This window comes from Vombatus ursinus, unplaced genomic scaffold, assembly GCF_900497805.2.
Source record: "Vombatus ursinus unplaced genomic scaffold, bare-nosed wombat genome assembly UNPS02014770.1, whole genome shotgun sequence".
Taxonomy (NCBI): domain Eukaryota; kingdom Metazoa; phylum Chordata; class Mammalia; order Diprotodontia; family Vombatidae; genus Vombatus; species Vombatus ursinus.
This window is the reverse complement of record NW_020954548.1, coordinates 40,858,447-40,880,507: the sequence shown is the minus strand read 5'-3', so window position 1 is coordinate 40,880,507 and position 22,061 is coordinate 40,858,447. Positions and strand designations below refer to the sequence as shown.

General features: G+C 43.3%; 1 protein-coding gene across 1 annotated transcript in view; it reads right to left on the bottom strand.

Moving 5' to 3' along the window:
* Positions 1–7,232: 7,232 nt before the first annotated feature.
* Positions 7,233–22,061, bottom strand: part of LOC114043616 (interleukin-9 receptor-like) — a 32,328-nt gene continuing 17,499 nt past the window's right edge. The window contains exons 7-9 of the mRNA XM_027862689.1: positions 11,453–11,558; positions 10,545–10,629; positions 7,233–8,268 (exon numbers count right to left, since the gene is read on the bottom strand). Coding sequence (XP_027718490.1) covers positions 7,756–8,268; positions 10,545–10,629; positions 11,453–11,558 — 704 coding nt within the window. The 3' untranslated portion in view covers positions 7,233–7,755. The remainder of the gene's footprint in view (positions 8,269–10,544; positions 10,630–11,452; positions 11,559–22,061) is intronic.

Sequence of the window (22,061 nt, the reverse complement as noted above, 5' to 3'; positions counted from 1 at the left end):
GTCTGTGCTGTCCTGATGAGTGCGTATATCATACACTCCACCATATCTTTCTAGTCCCAGACATACTTCACATTCCACCTTAGAGGCAGCTAGGTGACACTGTGGATAGAGGACTGGGCTTGGAGACAGGAAGACCTGAGTTCAAATCCAGCCTCAAACACTTACTAACTCTGTGACCCTGGGCAAGTCACTTAACTTCTGTTTGACTGTTTCTTCAACTACAGAATGGAGATAATCCTAGCTCATAGGGTGTCATGAGGATAAAATGAGATATTTGTAAAGTCCCTAACATACCACCTGACACATAGGAAGTAGTTCCTCCCGCCATTTCTTTGACATTCAACTTTTCCATTGTTTCACCATGCTGACAACTAGACCTTGCCATAGACCCCATTAATGTGGGAACATACTTTCCTTCCCTCTCCCCTACCCATCATAATCACATCAGTACTGCCATTCCTATTAGAAAGAGCATGTCAATAAAGCCCTCCATGGCTGTGCTCACCATCAATTGTGACTTTCCAAACCAAAACACTCATCCCTGGTCACCATTCTCCTATCTCCCCTGTTAGAATTTAAGGTCCTTGAGGATAGGCACTTTTATAAAAAAGTCTTACTTTTATATTTATAACCCAAGCACAGTGCCTGGCAAGCCATAAGTGTTTAAGAAATACTTTTGTCATCATGCATTTAATTATACTGACCTTGCCTATGATCAAATCCCTAACTACAGCAACAGGTTTTGCTTCTACCTCAGCCCCTTGGGATCTCAGAGCCCAGAAGCAACCTTGGTTGCACAGTCTGGCCTTTTGATTCATGTGAACTTAGGCTCTAATTTGGACTGCACAGGATTACTCTTCCCCTATACTCACATTTGCCTACTCACCAATACTTGCCAGTTCTGGCCTAGGTAGGATATTGTGGTAGCCAGCCACTTAGGGATCCACAGAGTGGGGTGCAAAGAGAGACAGGTTTTTTTTTGAGACAGTTTTTTTAATATAACTTTCTCAGTCCACATATTTTCAATTCCCCCTCCCCTAATTCTTCCTTTTCTGGTCCATAAGTATTTACCATATTGATCTGAATATAGGCTACATTTTCCCCCTAAATCTGACTTTTATAAAAGTTCAGTGTAATAAATAATCAATGTCATTTGTTTGGTATATATAAACATACATATGTTTATACATCTCGTTTCCCCGCCACCAAAAAAAATATTGCTTTAGGGTGCAGCTTATATGCAATCTAATTTGGTATTTTGCGGTAAGTACTTTTGCATAGAGGCTCAAAACCTCCAGTGGACAGTAACACATAAGGGTATAGTTTTCAAAATTTGTTTAGGTCTCACAAAGGCCTTGATCCCAGTTTGGAGCCATGAGCAATGCAGACGCAAAAGAACAGCTTGTGACGTCCAATTATGTTCCCAGATCCAGTCAACTCAAGGTTATATCATTTGCCCGCCTCTGGAGAGTACTTTGACTGCAGCTGAGTTTATGCATCAACATAATTCAGTTTCTATCTTCCTTCCCCGAGGACAGCTCAGTAACTGGCCAGTAACGTAATATTGTTATGATAGCGGGTCCCTGGAGCTCTGTGGTCTGGTCAGCCTAGATAAGCAGGAGGCCCAGGAAGTGGATTCTGGCTGGTACTGTTACACACCAAGTGGTTAGTTTTCGATGAACCTATCTCCACAATTCTCTGAAATTGAAAGGCATGCTCTTAACTTCACTACTACAGGGGTCTCTACAACAAGGCCCAAACTCTCCCATTTCCTGAGTCCCCAGGTCTTGGTGGCCCAGACATCAGCAGACTTGTTGTGCCAGGGAGAGGCTTACCTGTTGAAGAAAAGAACTTACCTAGAAGCCCTGGACGGGCAAACATGAAACCTGGGTTCAGGTCCAGGCTCTATGGCTAGATGACAAAAGTAATTTTCCTTTTCCATCTGTTTCCTCATCCGTATAAGGAAGAGGTTGGTCTAGGTGATTTCTAAGGTCCTTTCTAACTGACCTTCCACATTTTATGTCATAAGCTCTCTTTCAGACATTATAGATACTAAAGCATCTCCTAGCTCTGACAATCTACCAGGGCCTTTCTGATTCTGACACTCTATGAACCTGTGAGGACAATACATATAGAAAAAAGACTGGCTTATTTATTTTTTACTTGGAAATTTTTGTTGGTTTTCTCCCTTTCTCCCTCAATCTTACACGGTGGTCATTAGATTTACCCTTAGCTGACTTGTCCTGATGTCTTTTCATGTGTCTCTCCCTTTCTTCCCTCCCCCCCACCAAAGGGGCTAGAGTTACTTCCTCCCTGCGACAGTCTTTCCCCCTCCCCTCATCCATCCAGCATAGCTCTAAAGCCTTGCTTAATAAATGACTATTAAACATGAAACTGGGGAAAAGTTTAAAAAAACTTTTTTAATAAATAAATGATTATTGACTGACTATCCCATAATTTTCCGTTGGTTCCCTCTTGTCTGTTAAGTCTGGCTGGCTCAGTCTAGTGGTCTCAGCCCCTTCCTTCAATTATGCACACCTTGAATGTACATAGCTTCAGGGCCCCTCCAATTCAACTAGGCCAATCTTCCTGTCTTAGAGGAGTTCTTACCCTCTGTCCCTCCACTCCCATCATAACTTCAGGTCATTTGTTATCCTCTCCTCCTCTGCCAAACTTGAATTCCGCTTCTGACCGTACTTCCTTCAAAATCCAGCTTCTTCCTCCAGGGAGCCCTTCCAGACTCCTTAGCTTGGTATTCAAAGCTGTCTGTGATTCTTATCCCTATTTCTCCAACCTTATCTCCAACATGAACCACTTACTCTACCCAAGCAAGTCTGAAGACCCCTCTGTTGCCTTCTTGACACCCACCTGGATCCTTTCTGCTTCTCCAAGTCCTCAAAATCCTTCAGGGCCCAACCGATCCTACCAGGCCTCAACAATCACTCTCTTTTCTGATCTCCCACGATGATCATGCAGGGAATACATGCATTGTGGATAGTGTTTCTGCAGGAAAGCCGGGACTGAGATAATTTCCAATTGGCTTTATGGACAGCACATCCCAGAGTATATGGTGAGTGAATGTGAGAAATAGTGCTTATCACTAGGATTATGGAGCATGAAAAAGGCAGATGCATCAGAAATGGTCACTAATGAGAGTTAATGAAGGGTGAGCTAGGTAGTGTAGTAGTTTTCAGGAAGACCTGAGTTCGAACTCAAACACCTGCTATCCATATGTAGTAAATCACTTGACCTTTCTCTGAATTTCCTCATCTGTAAAATAGGGATAATTATCTAGTGCCTACTTAACAGGGTTGTGGTGAGGATCAAAAGAGACAACTTGTAAATGCATTTTGAAAACCTTAACATGCTGTATAAAGACTAGCTATTATTATTTTTATTATTTTGGGCAAGATAATAATTTTATTTTATTTTATTATTAATTATTATTATTTTATTAGAGATAATTTTATTATCTTGGGCAATAATCTTTCTGAACCTCAGTTTCTTTCTCTGTAAAATGGGGACAACAATATTCTCTGCGTCATGGGATTTACATACCTGTGTTAATGAAAATTTGCCACCAGAGGGCGCTGAGAATATCAGCCCACGCGGCCCGTTCCTACCAGGGCAATGGCTTGCCCTTCACCTGTTATCTTGGCTCTCACTCTAGGCTCTGCCTAGGTTCAAATGTCTATGTCCAAAGGTGTGTCTGTCCACCAAACCAATCAATTGTTTCTGGACCCTACCCAGTCATTCCATTTCCACCTTTTTATTTACCTCTCTGAATCACCTTTGCCAAGATCATTGTTTTTAAAATTTTTATTGAGATCTTTTGTCTTTACATCTCCTTAATTTCCAGATATATCCTTCCCCCTCCCATACTCAATGAGTCATCCCTTGCAACAAAGAATAAAAAGAGGGGGAAAAAAGCAATTCCATAAAACTAACTAATACAGTATATATTCTGACAGTCTGACAGTATATATAATTGTGTGTTCCATACTCATAGTTCACCACTTCTCCAAGGAAGGGAGAGGGATGCATCTTCTCATGCTTCAAGATCATCATAGCCCTTTTAGAAAGCATTTATAAAAGAAGTGTTACCATACCCTACCTCAATAATTACAGAGGGCTCAGATTGAATCCATCAAGCAGAGATACGAACAAGGCCTAGACACCTCTGTCGAATGACAATGAACTAAATACAAACAACCTAGTTAAACAAGTGGACAAAGATTAAAAGTCATCGGGTGAAGTGGGATGCTGCTCAAAAAGTATATTAGGATTGGCTGTGAACACTTGGTCACGTTCTGTGGGCCTGTATAATAATGTAAGCTACTTTGGAATTATTGGGCACTTTCAAGTGCTGGACAGCCCAGATGGAGAGCAGTTCCAGCCAAGACCTTAAGAAGGAATTACTGAGGGAAACCAAAGAGCTTCTTTCCTCCCCTTTGACCTTGTAGACTTTGAAAGGTTAGAGGTTTGGACTTCAAAATGTATAGTGGCCATGTCTTCAGAATAATTAATAGCAACATCAGAACAAGGAGAACATTGGAACAATGAGGAGAAACTAGATGCACTGAAGAAAAGCGGGTTCAGGACTCTACAAGGTCAGGATGACTTCATGAGGGCCCCACAAAAAGGAGAAATAGATTTCCAGGAACTACGAGTTCCCCTTTCCTACATATGCCTTAAGCTTGAACCCACTTTCCCCTAGACTCCATATACACTGGGGAGAGAATGTGCCCCAATTTGGGGAGTGATTTTCTTACCAACTGTTCTTATTAATACCCATTTTGAAAAGCTAAGTCTGACTGGCTAATTGATATTAATTGAGAATCAGTGGAGGAAGCACCCTGGTGATGGCTCATGAGCTATGTAGTATTAAAGAACCCCCCTCAACCTCCCTGAGTTACCCCTAAAACACTGAGAGGCAAAAGAGGTAGCTACCCTCTGGGGATTTAGCTTGCCAATGAGAATGGGGGTTTGGGATAGCAGCCCCAGAGCCTATGCTACACATTTAATCAGAGAGGTAAGAAAAAATCATAAATAAAGTCATCCTATCGAGACACCCACCTCACATATCTCAGACCATCACTAACCTTTAGCCCCTAGTCCCCAACCTCCCAAGGAGCAGAAAGGGCAAAAGCTTGGAAAGTCAGTTCTCCGTGGTATCCAGAGGGGAACCGAACAAAGACAATTCCCTCATGAAGAGCTGTCATCACTTAGACTGTACTGATAAATGCAGACTGTACATAATGAATGTGGGAAATGCAGGGTGCTTTTGGTAACTGTTATGGCCCCTAACTTCCCAAGACTTGAGATCAGCTGTATGCATCCATCTATATCTCCATCCCATCAGAGATGGAACCAAAGAAAGTTGGACTGAAGAAAGGGAGCATCACCTTGCTATCAGATTATTCTAACACCAAATGGCATTGGGGGGGGGGGGTGCAGGAGCTGGCTTATTCTTTTCTTCTATTATTGCTCTTTCCCAAACCTTGGGGTTCTTCCTTTCAGATTTCCCATGTCCACATCATCCTCTGGATGAATTCTGCATGGACATGGTCTAACTTTATCTGCCTTTGTCACAGCTGACCAGGACAACGTAATCTGAGGATGAGAGGACCTGGGTTCCAGGTCTGATGCTTACTACCTGTGTGACCTTGGGCACGTCACTTTACTTCCCTGGGCATCAGTTTACTCCATATATAAAATGAGAAGGTTGAACTTGATGGCTCATGGGTCGTTTCTAGCTCGATGCTCTTCTGACATCCTTTGCCTCCTAAAGACTGATAAAATAATGTTCATTAAAGCTCCAGGCTGAAGAGCTAAGAGGCGACTCCTTTCTGAATGTTCATTTGGGAGAACTGACTTTGATTCACTTCTCCCATACCCCAAACCTTTTGTGTCCCTCCCCATGCCCAGGTGACAGTCAATGGGAATTCATGTTAATATTAGCCTTAAAAACAACAGGAAGGTTAACCTCTTGATGTATCTACATATGCAGTGAATTCCAAGCCAAGTAGAACATATTAAAACTCTTCTGGTTTGGATAATTCAGATCATAGCTCCCTTTCACTAGCGCAGATCATTGAAAGTGAACCATAGCAGCCTGTCGGTGACTGGTACTCCACGATATCACCCCTCCTGTAAAGGATGATGGAGCCAGATGGGAGCATCCTATGACTGACAGAGGTCATAGAGAATGAACGTGGGGTTGTCTTTTGATTATAATGGGCTGCCAGATCCCATTATATACAAACCTGGGCCTCCAAGTTGGGCTGGATTTGTCCAAAGAAAGAGATCAAATTGTAATTCCTTCAAATGGGGTCATTTAAATTTATCCCCCAGAAAGGGACTAGATCTCACATGTCTTAGAATCCAATGGCCTTATTTTACAGGGGAAGAAACTGAGGCCCTAAGAGGTTAAGTGAATTGTCCAAGGTCATGCAGCTAGTAAATGAGGCCTAGGTCTTCTGAAGACATTATACCAGAGGTTCTTAACCTTTTTTGTCTCATGGATGCCTTTGGCTGTCCAGCAAAGCCTGTGGACCCCTTCTTGGAATAACATCCTTAAGTGCATTAAAAAAAATACATAGGATTATAAAGGAAACAAATTATGTAGAAATACTAATAATGGTATAACTGATAAGTTCATGAGCCCCAGTTAAGAACCCCTGCACTCTTTCATATTGGTCCTGGAGGGAACTATGCGGAAGAATGGGCTGGACGGGGGATAGTGGGGGCTCAGAGCAAGAATGGGGTCAGGGGCCTTGAGTGACAAGTCAAAATAGAGTTTAGCAACATGTACAACCCAGAGACCAGAGGGGGCAACTGGTAGACCTAAGACAAAAGGATCAGTGAAACAAAGAGAATAAGAGAGCAGAAGAGGACAAGAAAGAGAAAGAGAAAGAGAAGGAGAAAGAGAGAAGGTTCTATGAGAAGGAGCTCAGGGAGCAGCAGCAGTACCTTTCTACTCCACCAACTTTGAAGGGATATAAACCTCTACAAGACATCTGCCAACTCTACTTCCTCTAACCCCTTCCCCATGTGTATAAAGGCTTGTGGGTTGGGGATGTGGTCAAGGTCAGGGATTAAACCAGCACAGTTCCTTTCTCACCCCCTGCTCTGACACACCAGGAATGGTGAAAGAGACAAGACCTTAAAAAAAAAGGCATAAACCATCCATTTGTTTGTCTTTATATCCCCAATGCCAGTGCCTTGACCCCAGTAGGTGTTTCATGAAAGTTGGGTTGGATTGAACAATTAGCTGAGGAAGGACGACTCAGGGCCTAGAGTTGGGAGCAAGACCCTCGACCCCAAGTTGGGGTGCAGGGACTTGCTGAAACTTTTGTCCATTTTGCTAAGAATTTAATGCTATGCACATAGGCATAATAAAGATCTGTCAAGCTGAACTCATTTGAATTAGTTTTGAAAAGTTCTGGCACTTTGGGTACAGAAGGAAGAGTGGAAAGGAGTTGGGCCTAGGATGCCATCTGGATGGATTTCGGGGATGGAGAGGGGCTCTCATACTCCACTCTAGGAGAGAGTAGGGAGGTGAGGGAATGTTCATAGGTACAGAAACTTATGGCTCCTGGAGAGCTGAACAAGCTTTGTTGGCCTCCTGGTGTCTGACCCCATTGCCACTTAAAAATTGACATTTTTACCCAGGAGTCCTCTGCGCTGGCTAGGCAAGGATACCTGAATGTTGGTGGGCCCCAGGATGGAGCCTGCTCTGGAAAGACTAGGGAGTCACTGACCCATGCTGGGCATTGGGCCCTGTAGCTCTCCAGCAGGTGCCAAGGCCTGGGGCATCTCACTGCCACTCAGGGTACAATAATCACTATTGCTGGTGGAGCAGCTCTCCAGGGTCTGGTCCGTTTGCTTCAGGGAAATGGGAGGGCATCTGATAGCTAATGAACTAGCCTGATTGACTCCAGGGAAGTCTGGTTGGCCCTCAGCATCACCACTATCACTGTGCCCGTCTATCACCACCCCAGGCAGCCGCCAAGTCTCCAGTTCTTCAACACTGAGGTACTTAGACTCTGGGTCCTGCTGGGTTGCCTCCTGAGGAGGTCCTCTGGGCTTGTAGGCATCCTTCTCTTCCATGACATCTACCTTCTTGGGCCTCATTGGGAAGCAGGTGAGCTGAGAAATCGACTCCTGGAATATGAAGCCCAAGAGCTCATCTCTGGTCAAGACCCTCCTCTCTGTGGCCCCCTGCCTTCTGAGCTGGGGACCAAGGAGGTCAGATCTGGCCCACGTCTGAAACACAAGCAGAAACATCTGAATGGAGGCATGAGGTTCCCCTCGGCCAAACTGGATCATGTACCAATTAGTCACACAAATGCCAAACCATGTTCTAAAGCTCCCACCCAGCTGACTTTCACTCAGCTGGTATTCACTCATTCATTTTAACACACACTGTCCATGCGTACTTCCTGATTTCATGCCTTTGCTAATGTCCTTCCTTTGCTCTCTACTCCTGATTAGTGAAATCCTTCAAGCACTGGCCCCAATCTTACCTTTTCTTCCTTGTCCACCCCTCCATCCCCACCAGCCAAGAGGTGTCCTCTCTCTTGGACTTTGAGCATTTCTTTTAATCAATCAACATGCATTTATTAAGGAACTACTCTCTGCTTGACACCATGCTAAGGACTGGGGATACAAAGACAAAATGAAACAGTTCCTGCTTTAAGGAAGCTTACATCCTACAAGCGGAGACAATGTGTACATGGGAAAGGAAATGCAATATAGATACAAGGTAGTTGGGGAGGGAGCATTAGTGGGGAAAATCAAGAAAGATTTCATGTAGAAGGTGCTTCTTGAGTTGAGTCTTGAAGGAAATAAAGATTTCTTATCTGGCACTGATTATACAATGTCTAATGTTGCTGGTTATGAGTCACCATACACATAGCACAATCACTAGACTGTGGTAGATCGTTAATGGTAACAACAATGTCTTATTCTTCTCTGGCACACACACACACACACACACGCATACACGCACACATATGTGCACACACACGCACACAAGAGACTTATTAAAGATGAGGAAGATATAGTTAGAAGGCAATTTTTGTGGATAAGAAAAAGATCTGGGGGCCTCAGTGGAAGAGGAGGATAGGCTTAATGTGAAAGAAGTGTGATGTGGCTTCCAAGAAGCTAGTAGGGAAAAAAAAGAAGCTAATAGGATCTTAGCCTGCATTAAAAGAAGTATAGTGTCTAGCTAGAATGGAAAGGTGATAGTAGTCCTGTCTCCTGTCCTGATCAGGCCATGTCCAGAGTATTGGTGTTCAGTTTCTCTCTCGACAACCTGAAGGAAGGCCATCAGAATAGTGAGATCTGAAACTATATCATATGGGGATTGGTTGAAGGACTGAGAATATTTAGCTCTGAGAAAGAAGCCTAGTAGGAAGACAGTTTATGTGGGAAAAAAAAAAAAGGTCTGGGGCCTCTGGGAAAGAGAAAGACAAGAGCAATATGAATAAGCAGTGTAATAGGAGGTAGAAGGAAGTGGTTCATGAAGGCACTGAAAGGGCAAGATGCCCTGACAGTTAAAATGGGGCTCTCCTGTGGAAAAAATGTTGGGTCCCACATGTCTCAGCCCACAAGTCTAATGGGATGCCTTAAGAGGTAGTGAGTTCCCTGTCACTAGAAGTCTTCAAACGGAGGCTGGATAACGCCTTGTTAGGAATGTTGTTAGGAGGAGGTGATTCTTGGGTTGGACTAACTAAATAACCTCTGAGATCCTTTCCAACTCTCAGCTTCTGCAGGGCATCCAGGTGGCTGTCTTCAAGTATTTGGGGGGCTGTCATGTGGGAAAAACAATCAGACTTGCTCTGTTTGGCCCCAGAGGGCAGATCTAGAGGTACTAAGTTGCAGATGCAGAGTTTAAGTCAATACAAGGAAAACCCTGCTAACAGGGCTTTCCAAAAGTAATAGGCTACATCATGAGGTGGTGAGTTTCCCATCATCAGAAGTTGTCAATTAGAGGATGGATGACCACTCTTGGGGATATTATACGGGGTATTTCTGCTCAGGTACCAGTTGGACCAGATGACTTTCAGAGGTCCCTTCCAGGGGGCAGCTATGTGGAGCAGTGGATAGAGCACCGATTCTGGAGTCAGAACGACCCAAGTTCAAATCCAGCTTCAGACACCTTCTAACTGTGTGACCCTGGGCAAGTTACTTAACCTCTGGCAGTTCCCTCGTCTGTAAAATGGGGATGATAACTCTTCCAGGGTTGTTATGAGGATCAAATTAGATATTTATAAAGTACTTTGCAAACTTTAAAGTGCTATATGAATTCTAACTATTATTACTATTGGCATTATTATCCCCATTTATGGGTGAGAAAACTGAGGATCAGAGAAGTGACCAGTTCATGGTCTTAAGGGTCCATTGGGTCTCCCAATGATCTTTTCATTATCTAATGCCACCAATAAGGAAGAGAAGCATTAGAGGCCCATCAAGAACCCTAGGAACAGTGTCTATCTAGACCCTGGGGCATGGGAGAAGGCATGAGTTTCCCAGATTACCTGAAAGTTTCCATTATGTACAGTGTAGAGGGGCCTGAAGAAAGCTGCAGGCGAGGGCACATTCTGGTAGAAGGTATTCTTCACTCTGGAGGGCGGCAGAGAAATGGCAAGAAAGATCAGCTAGGGCAAGGGGTACTGGGAGTACTAGTGGGAGCCGGGGTGGGATGAGGCAAAAACCAAAGTGGGGGGAGGGGCCAAAGGGACAAGGAGAGGCAAGGAATCCTTGAAGAATCTGAGAGTTAGAAAGGAGCTCAGAGGTTATCTAATCCAAAGAATCCCCACCACCACAAGCCTGACAAATCATTACCCAACCTCTGTTTGAAGTCTTCTAGTGATGGGAAACTCACTACCTCTCAAGGCAGGCAACCCATTGAACTTTTGGACTTATATGTGTGGGATACCAGGGTCACATAGATAGTAAGGATCACAGGCAGGATTCGAACCCAGGTTCTTTGTCTCCCAAACCAGCATTATTTCTATTACACTGCACAGCAGAGCCCTAACTAGGGGAGAATTCTTGAGACTTTGCCAGCGGGTCTCCAACAACAGGGAGATATGCTTCCTCTCTGTGGCAGACTTACTCCCCCTCCTCTGCCTCTTTCCACAGATTGTCCCTACTCAATTGCACAGAACTGGGATTCGTTTGGTGGGGAGGAGAACGTAGACTCCTCCTCACTGTCTGAATTCCCAGCTATGGCTCTGTCCGAAGGGCTTCTTCCATCTCAGAACTCCAATCTCCTAATTGATGGAATGTCAAGATTCTCCTCCCCCAAAAAGGTCTGTGGCTGGAGGTCTGGGGAGGGATAGGTAGACATTCTGCTCCCAATGGGCTCCCAAGTGAGGGGCCTGGACGTTCTTATAGACTATGATTGGGAAAGCTAGACCCAGTCTTCTCTGCAGTCCTCTACCTGGGAAATAACTTGAAAAGGATGTAAGGCAGGCTGATCAGGAAAAGGAAGATGGCGAAAATGATGATCGTGTTGATGGGGCCTTGTTGGGGTGGGGAGGAGACACCTGGAAGACAGCAAACCACCAATCCATTAGCACTGTCAGGTAATCTTCTGGGAAAACGATCCTTCCCCCATTGCCAGTAAAATGAACAGATGAATCCAAATGCTGCTGTTCACAAGAACTGAAGCCTCAGATGGCAATGGCCAGATGTCTTATTATAAATAAAGTCACCTTAGCAACCAGCATTGAATGTTGTGAAAAGGGTCTTGGACTTGAAATCTGGGGACCTGGGTTCAAGCAGAGGTATAAGTAGGGCAGGAGAACTGAGGCTTTCCCTCAGAGCATTGACAGTATTTTCAGCAGTTTATGAATAATAACAGCTAACATTTGTATAGCACTTATTATACCATGCTAATCACTTTACAAATATTACTTCATTTCACTCTCACAACAACCCTGGGAGGTAGGTGTTGTTATTATCCCCATTTTACAGATGAAGACACGGAGGTGAAATGACATGCCCAGGGTCACACAGCTAACAAGTGTCTGAGGCTGAATTTGAGTCTTTCTGACTCCAGGCCCAGCACTGGTGCACCACCTAGCCCTGAGTCTGCCACTTACTAGCCATGTGTCTTATATTTTCCTTTAGATTCAGTTTTCTCATCTATAAAATGGGGATAATAATACTTACAATACCAACCTCACAGGGGTATTGTGAAAATCCAATGAAATAACATGCAAAGAGATTTGTAATGGTAAAGTAATATATAAAATGCGAGCTATCATTATTGTAGAGTTATTTTTGCAACTTTGGGCAAATCAACTAAACTTTTAAGCCTCTTGGAGTTCCAATCTTATACTAGGCACTTTGGGTAACAATGAAACATAATATAGTTTGTCTTTCCCCCCTGCCCCAAGAAGTTTTTAGTCTACCTTTGCTATCTATCTTACAGAATTAAGTGAAATAGCATATTTGGAAAATGCTTTGGAAAGTATCACATAGAGAATTAGCACTGGCACAGGAAAATCCCTGATGTATGAATATTTGACTTGCTGTCATCTCTTAGATTGGTAGAGGGATTGGGGAAGGAATATCTTACCTCCTTTGAAACAGCATTATTTTCAATTACTGTACTTTTCATTGCAAATGGATATAGAATGTTTCAGTTTTATTAAGGGTTAAATAGGTCTTTGTAGGGTAGCCCACCCACCATGAATAATGTGCTCAAAAAATGAACTTATTGCCTTTTCCCAAAAGTATCACCCATCCCTTAATGTCTCTATTTGTGTCGAGGATACCATCATGCTCACAGTCCCTCAGGCTTAAAATTAGAGATCTATCTTGGACTCTTCTGTCTTAACCCCTATAGCCGATCCTCAGCCAAAAGCTGTCTATTCTACTCCCACAGTAACTCTTGAATCAGTCTCTTTCTTTTTTTTTTAATTAGTTTATTTTTAGTTTTCAATAATCACTTCCATACGCTTTTGAGTTTTACATTTTTCTCCCCCTCCTTCCTCGCCTCCCTTCCCAAGACAGCATGCAATCTGATATAGGCTCTACATATACATTCCTATGAAACATATTTTCACATTAGTCATGTTGTAAGGAAGAATTAGAACCAATAGGAGGAACCACCAGAAAGAGGAAACAAAATAAAACAGAAGAGAAAAAAAGAGCAAATAGTATGCTTTGATCTGCATTCAAACTCCATAGTTCTTCCTCTGGATGTGGATAGCATTTTCCATCGTGAGACTTTTAGAGATGTCTTAGATCCTTGCATTGCTGAGAAGGGCTAAGTCTATCAATGTTAGTCATTACATAATCTGACTGTTACTGTGTACAATGTTCTCCTGGTTCTGCTCACTTCACTCAGCATCAATCCATACAAGTCTTTCCAGGTTTTTCTGAAGTTCACCTGCTCATCATTTCTTATAGCACAATAGTATTCCATTATATTCAGATACCACAAATTGTTCAGCCATTCCCCAATTGATGGGCATCCCTTCAATTTCCAATTCTTTGCCACCACAGAAGGAGCTGCTATAATTATCTTTGTACATGTGGGTCCTTTTCCCATTTTTATGATCTCTTTGGGATACAGACCTAGAAGTTCTATTGCTGGATCAAAAGGTATGCACATTTTTATAGCCCTTTGGGTATAGTTCCAAATTGCTCTCCAAAATGGTTAGATCATTTCACAACTCCACCAACAATGCATTAGTGTTCCAATTTTCCCACATCTTCTCCAACATTTATCATTTTCCTGTTTTGTCATGTTGGCCAATCTAATAGGTGTGATGTGGTACCTCAGAGTTATTTTGATTTGTATTTCTCTAATCAATAGTGATTTAGAGGGGCAGTTAAGTGGCACAGTGGATATAGCACCGGCCCTGAAGTCAGGAGGACCTGAGTTCAAATCTGATCTCAGACCAAACACTTGACATGTACTAGCTGTGTGACCTTGGGCAAGTCACTTAGCCCCGATTGCCTCACTAAAAAATAAAAAAAAAAATTTTTTTAAATAGTGATTTAGAGCATTTTTTTATATGATTATAGATGGCTTTAATTTTTTCATCTGAAAACTGCCTGTTCATATCCTTTGACCATTTATCAATTGGGGAATGACTTATATTCTTATAGATTTGACTCAGAAATGAGGCCCTTATCAGAGATACTGGTTGTAAAAAATTTTTCCCCAGTTTTCTGCTTCCTTCCTAATCTTGGTTGTATTGGCTTTCATTGTGCAAAAACTTTTCAATTTGATATAATCAAAGTTATCCATTTTGCATTTCATAGTGTTCTCTGTCTCCTGTTTGGCATTAATTCTTCTGTTCTCCATAAATCTGACGTGAACTATTCCTTGCTCTCCCAATTTGCTTTTAGTATCAGCCTTTATATCTAAATCATGAACCCATTTTGGAATCAGTCTCTTTCTTTCTACTCCCACCACAACTGTCCCAGTTCAGTCCCTCCTTCCCTTTTCCCTAGACTATCATACTAATCTCCTAAGTGGCTTCTCTGCCCTCTGGTCTATTTCCTGATCAAACCCATCTGTCATACATCTTCAAAGCTAATATGTCGCTATAATCATGTCACTCAACTGAAAAACCTTTAATTCCCCCATTCCCACCCCTACCAAATAAAAGGTAAATTCCCAATCCTAGCACTTCTCACTTGTTTTTTGTTTTTTTGCAAGGCAGTTGAGGTTAAGTGACTTGCCCAGGGTCACACAGCTAGTAAGTGTCAAGTCTCTGGTCTGAGACCTGTTAAGTCTCTGGTCTGAGACCAGATTTGAACTTATGTCCTCCTGACTCCGGGGCTGGTACTCTATCTACTCTCCACCTAGCCGCCCCTAACCTAGCGCTCCTAATCAAAGCCCTCCATGATCTGGTTACAACTACCTTTCTAGCCCTTTTCACGCTACTGGTCTACTTCAAACAATCAGCAAGTGTTTATTGAAGCACCTTTTATGTAACGGGTACTCTACTAGATGCTACAATTACATAAATGAAATAATTCCTACTTGCAAAGAGATTACATTCTCATGGGGGAGACAGTAGTATGTTGTATATATAAAAATATATAGCATAAATATAAACCTTGCAGGGGAACACTAACAGATGGAGGGCATCAGGAAAGGCTTCATAGAAAAGACGATGCTTGAGTTGCGTCTTAAAGAAAGAGAGGATCTCTATGAGACAGAGGAAAGGAGCTAGTATACTCCAGTCATGTAGCACAGGCAGTACAAATGGGAGATGGAGGGTCATGTGTGAGGGACAAAGAAGGCCGGTCTGGCTCGATCGTAGGGTGTGGAAAAAGTAAAGTCCAATGAGGTTGAAAAGATAGGTTGGGACCATTTGCTATAGGTTTCAGGAGCTGAATAGAAGAGTTTGTATTTTAACCTAGAGGTAATGAGAAATCTCTGGAGTTGATAGAATAGGGAAATTATTACGTTCAGATGTATGCTTAAGGAAAATTACTTTTTCAGCAGCTTGTAGACTGGACTAGAGTGGGGAGAGACATGGCAGAGAGACGAAAGAGGAGGCTGTTGCAATTTTCTAGGCAGGAGGTGATGGACACATGAACCAAGGTGAAACTTGTGTGAGTAATGAGAAGGGGTCGATTAGGAGAAGTGTTGTGGAGGTAGAAACAGCAATACTTGGCAACCAATTATGTAAGTGGGGTCAAGGAGAGTGAGGACAGTGACGATACCCAGGTTACAAACTTGGAAGATTGGAAAGATGGTTGGAAGAGGGACAGGTTTGGAAGGAAAGATAATGAGTTTTGTTTTGGACATACTGAGTTTGAGATGCATCTGGAACATCTGGTTAGGAACGTCCAATAGGCAGTGGGTGGTAAGGGGCCTTTGCACTGGCCATCCCCTGTGTCTGGAATGCTCTGTCTTCTCCTACCTACCACTTAGCATTAAGATTCAGTTCAAATGCCACCTTCTGTAGGAGGCCTTTCCTGGTGCCTACAGCCACTAGTGCCTTCCCCACTAAAGTTATCATGTACTTATTCTGTGTATCTAATATATAATGATTTATGTACCTCTCGTCTCTCCCATTACATTTTTAATGTCTTCAATGCAAAGTCTGGGTCCTGCCTCTCAAAGTATCCCCAGCATTTAGTAAGTAGTTATTGTTGAATTGAATTGATAATACTCTTTCTATGGGGAAAGGTACGTGAGGAAACAGGGAGATTTGGAGAGGGTAAAATGAAAGTGAAAGAGAGGGAGAAAGACTAGGACGAAAAAAGCAAACCTCTTTTTAAAAGACAAAAGGTATTCTGAGTGCTAAAGAACCAACTCACCTGTGAACTTTTGGAGAACAGTCCCTTGATAAATTGGAGACTTCCAGTGAATTCAACCCACTAAATATTTCTAAAATGCCTACCTGGAGGAAAGGAAGGATCTGAACAGACAGAGACAAAAAGGGAGAGTATATCAGGCATGTGAGACCATCTGCAGGAATGCAATGAAGGTGGGAAAGGATGAGATGAGATGAAGAACAGCTAGTAAGAAATAAGAAGTCTACTTTAGCTGTATCATAAAACACCTGAAAGGTACCGATGTGAAATGAGATTCAAGAAGTAACAAGACAGTGGGAATCCTTAAGTGCCAGGCTGTGGAATTTATATTTTATGCTTTAGGAAATAGAGAACTCCTGAAGATTTTTGAACAGGCTAGCGATACGGTCATACCTCTACAGGAAGAAGATCATTTTGGCAGCTATGTGGAGGATAGGTTGGAGGGGGGAGAAAATGGGAAGGGGATGGGCGCCATTACAATAGTAACAGTAAGACAAGAAGTGATGCAGGCTTAAACTGGGATGGTGGAAGGGTATGTGGAGAGGATGCAAATGCAAGAGATGTTACGGAAACAGGCTTGAAAGGAGTTGCTAAGAGACGGGGAGGGAGAAGGAAGTGTCAAAGATGACTCAGGTTTCAAACCCAGGTGACTAGAGGGATGGTGGTACCACCAATAGAAATGGGTGAGTCAGGAGGAAGGGGAGATGTTGAGATCCGTTTGAGACATAAAAAATTTGATCCCCAGATATTTTATGCATTTTGTAGTTATTTGGAATGAGATTTCCCTTTCTATTATTGTTTCTTGTGTTTTGTTATTATATACATAATAAGTTTGAGGTGTTAGTGGGGTATCTAGGTGGACATGTCTAGCAGACAATTAGAGATCGGATTTAGAGCTCTGGGGAGAATTTGCATGGAGGTGGTAATTGAAGCCATGGAAGTGGTTGAGGTCACTATGTTAAAAAAGAGTAGAGAGAGAAGAGGGCTGAGGGCAGAGAGGCAGGAGAAGGATGGGGAACAGCAAAAGAGATCACCTGTGGTCAGAGAAGTCAAGAGAGGAAAGATTCCCCGGAAGTAGGGTGTCGTCAGTGGCATTAAATACTGCAGAAAGAAAAGTCAAGGTGGGTGAGGATTGAGAAAAAGCAATCTGGTGTTTGACGATCAAGGCTTGCCTGTGTTATCCCAGGCAGCTGGGCAGCTCACTGGGTATGACACTGAACCTGGGGTCAGGAAGACCTGAGTTCATATATGACCTCAGATACTTCTTAGCTGTGTCTGGATAAGCTTCTTTCCCTCTGTCTGCCTCTGCTTCCTCATCTCTGAAATGGGGATAATAATAGCACCTACCTCCTACAGTTGTGACGATAAAAAGAGGTCACACATTTAAAGTGCAAACCTTGAAGTGTTATACAAATGCCAGCTGTTAATGTCATTATTATTAGTATTAGTATTATCAGAGTATCTAGTAAAGAACAGGCATTAAGACAGTAAAAATCTCATGAGTCTGTGCTCATCTCTAGAGTTCTCTGTGAGAACGGACTTTTTTTTTTTGGAAGGGAGAGGAAGACATACCTCCATGGAGATGAGAGAATAGAAGTTCAGGAGCTGAAGATTTTCCCCTCATTATGTCAGCTTGTCAGAGGGAGGAGAACACAATGTCTGTACCACACAGTTAAACACAAACCAATTACTGTCTTATGTCATCGTCTTAATTCGATTTGTGATCTTGTGTAAGTCATTTTGTCTCTCTCTTTCTCTGGGCCTCAGTTTCTTCATCTGTAAAAGGGAGATGACTTAATATTGGAGTGATCTGTGTGGGTTTCAGGATTGCCGTGGTTATAAAATGAGATCATGTATGTGAATGTATGTATGTGAATCACAAAGTACTTTGTGAATGTTTGACTGATATCCCTCATGGATTGCCTTGTCTCACAAATCAGAAAGTGCTAATGCTAGGCATTTGTGTGATTTTCCAAAGCACGTTCATTTCATAATCTCATTCAATGCTCACAACAGCTCTTTGAGGAAAGTTGGGCAGAGGTTGTGATCCCCATTTTACAGATGAAGAAACTGATATTCAGAGAAGTTAAATGACTTGCTAAGGACCATATGGAGCAGTGGATAGAGCACTGGGCTTGGAATTAGGAAGATAGGTCTTCATGAGTTCAAATCCAGCCTCAGACATTTACTAACTGTGTGACCCTGGGCAAGTCACTTAACCCTGTTTGCCTTAGTTTCTTCACCTGTAAAATAAGCTGGAGAAGGAAATGGCAAACTAATCCAGTATTTCTTCCAAGAAAAGCTCAAATGGGGTCATGACTGAAAAAAATTGAACAATAGTAACAAGAAGAACCATATGACTAAAAAGTAAAGTAGGACTCGAACCCAGAACCTCTGGCTCCAAGTCCTATGACCTTTCCACTATACCATATGGATCCCCAGCCTTAGATGGGGAGGTTTGGCTTTGAGGTGCTACATGGACACATAGAACATGTCTTCTGATTCTTGTCTCCCCAGCACACTCTAGCATATTGCTGGACATTGTTGGTGCTCAGGAAAGACTTCTCAAGTTGAATGGAAATAATTTTAATTGAACTGAATGGGAGAGCAAGTGAATGCAGAGACCTGAAAGGGTTTTGGATTTGGAACCGGGGAATCGGGTTCAAATCCCAACTCTGCTATTGGCTGTGTTGTTGCTCAGTCATTTCCAACTCTTCACGACCCCATTTGGGGTTTTCTCAGCAAAGACACTGGAGTGGTTTGTCATTTCCTTTTCTAGATCGTTTTACAGATGAGGAAACTGAGGCAGACAGGGTTGAGTGATTTGCCCAGGGTCACACAGCTAGTAAGTATCTGAGGCTGGATTTGAACCCAGGAAGATGAGTCTTCCTGATTCCCAGTCCAGTGCTCTATCCACTGAGCCACCTAGCTGCCCCATTTATCTGTGTGACTTTAGCAAGTCACTTAATTCTTTCTGGGCCTTGGTTTACTCCTCTCTAATAAAATAAAAGGGCTGAACTAAATGATCTTAAAGGTCCATTGGAATGTCGTCCATGATCCTATTAATTGAAATTCTTAGTGCCTTCCTTCTTTGGATTATTTCAAATTTGTGCTATCTATAGCTTGTTTGTACATAGTGGTTTTTTGTTGTCTCCTCCATTGGATAGTGAGCTCCTTGAGGGCAGGGACTGTCTTTTACCTTTCTTTATACCCCGTATCCTTTAGCGCAGTGCCTGGTACACAGTAGGTGCTTGATAAATGCTTATTGACTGACTGAATGACTGGATCTTCCCTTCCCAAATACCCACTATGAATGATGCAGCCACAGCCCAGGCTTTCTCCACGTCAGGCCTCAGAAAACCTGCTCCCCTCCACCTGCCCCTGGAAGGCTCTCCCCACCCAGAAGGCAAAAGTGAGAAGCCAAGGCTTTAGCCTTCAGCTGTACCTAGAGAGAGAGACCAACACCCCTAGAGTTAGGGCTGCTGATGGAGATGCTCTGTGGCTTTTACTCTATGGGCCTCATCTGTCAGTCTGTCCAGTCATTTAGGCTTCGTTTGCCTTCGTATCCTGGAGAGTTCCAAGGCCCCACCTCCCCAACTTGAAGTCAGTCCCTGACACCTACTCCTGGCTGTATGCCATGGCATAACGAGCAGTTCTCAGGGGCTTCTGAGCAAATCCTCCTCCCTCCAATTATCTTCTATTCTTGGCATCTCCCTCCTCCCTTTACCCAATTCCCCTGTCTCCTTAAATTGCCCTTTTCTTAAACAGGAGAATAATAATAATAATAACAATAGCTCACACATACATAGGACTTTACAAAGCATTTTCCTCACAACAACCTGCTCGGTAAGTAATGCAAATATTATTGTTTGTATATTTCAGATGGGGAAACTGAGACTCAGAAAACTTAAAGGACTTGTCCGAGGTCATAGAACTACTAAGTGTTGGATTTGGGAATCTAACCAAGGTCTCTGACAACTAGTCTAGGAGAGGCAACATGGGGTGTTAGGGCACTGGATTTGGAATTGAGAAGACATGGGTTCAAATCTCACCTCAGATACTTATTAGGTGTGAGACACTAGACAAGTTATTTAACAGCTCTGTGCCTCAGTTTCCTCATCTGTAAAATGACGTTGTAAAATATCACATAAGGTTCTCAATTTTTCAAACTGAGCTAATGAACTTCTGGCAAGATTTTGTCTTGGGCCAAGACTTGAATAAGCTCCATTTTGACACAATAAAGCACTCATGATCTTTTAGCATCAAGCAGTTGTGTTACTTAAACATCAGCTCAAAAATACATCATGGGCATGGGCTCCTCACGGTCTCCCATTGCCTGTAAAGGTGCTCTCAGTAACCATATGTGGAGGCAGTCAAATGGAGCCATAGATTCATTCCGTCAGTCTAAAGCAGGAGTGCGGAACCTGCAGCCTTGAGGCCCTCTAGGTTCTCAACTGCGGCCCTTTGACTGAATCAAAACTTCACAGGACAAATCCTTTTATTAAGGATTGAACTCTAAGAATTTCATGAGAGACAGCAACTCTTTGTCTCTACATGCCCCACAGAGAGGCCCTCCCCCACGGGTGACCAACCACCTGGCCAAGGGCTCATGCTTATGCCCCGGCTCATACACCTGGTGGGTGTAGGGGCCCAGAGCGGTCCTTATCAGTCAATGCCAGCTGCTGTGCTCAAGTCAACTGTCAGCCTGGTGCAGCCTGGACCCAGAGTCAGCCCTGAACCGGGCACTTCTCAGGGCTCTCTGCAGAGTGAGCTCCAGCTGCTTCTACTACCACCTGCAGCCAGAAATGCGCACAAACCCATTCCTAAGCTCTGACCCACCCAGAATATCTGGGGAGCTAGCACCCTCAGCAGAGTTGAGGCCCAGCCAAAGCCAAGCCCTCTTAGAATTCAGGTTGGGAAACATGAAGAGATGAGAGTGAATCATAACAAGAATGCTCCCTTCTACAACTTGTGGGCAGGACCAACAGCTACAGTTTCAGGGATGGCTGGGTGGTACAGTGGATAGAGCACCGGCCCTGGATTCAGGAGGACCTGAGTTCAAATCTGACCTCAGATCAAACACTTGGCACTTACTAGCTGTGTGACCCTGGGCAAGTCACTTAACTCCAATTGCCAAAAAAGAAAGAAAAGAAAAGGGACAAGGAGAAAAAAGGACAAGAAAAGAGAAAAGGTGCAGTGAGAACAGCTACAGTTTCTCATAGGTACTGGCTGGGAGCCTAGCAACTAGCAGCCCACATGGAGAACCAAAGAACTTGGCCGGGTGAGGGTCCAGTGGATGTTACATACCGCAGCGTAAACTGATAATCTGAATCCTGTGGCTTGCGGTCTAGGGGAAAGAGCACCAGATTTGGAGTCAGAGACCACAGGTTTGAATTGTGGCTGTGCTCCCCTGTTAACTATGGGGACTTGAGCAAGCCACTCTACTCTCTGTGCCTCAGTTCCTCTCCCTGTAAAATGAGAGGATTGAACTAAATGATCCCAGCACCAAATTTTAAAATCCCAACTCCATGTAGAAACAGGATCTAGAGAGTGTAGGGAAGAGCGATCTAAAGGAGACCTGGGTGGGTTTACCCATGATTCCAAAGGACTGATGATAAAGCAGGCTACCCACCTCTTTTTTTTTTTTTTTTTTTTGGTGAGGCAATTGGAGTTAAGTGACTTATCCAGGGTCACACAGCTTGTAAGTGTCTGAGGCCAGATTTGCACTCAGATCTTCCCTGACTCCAGGCCCGGCG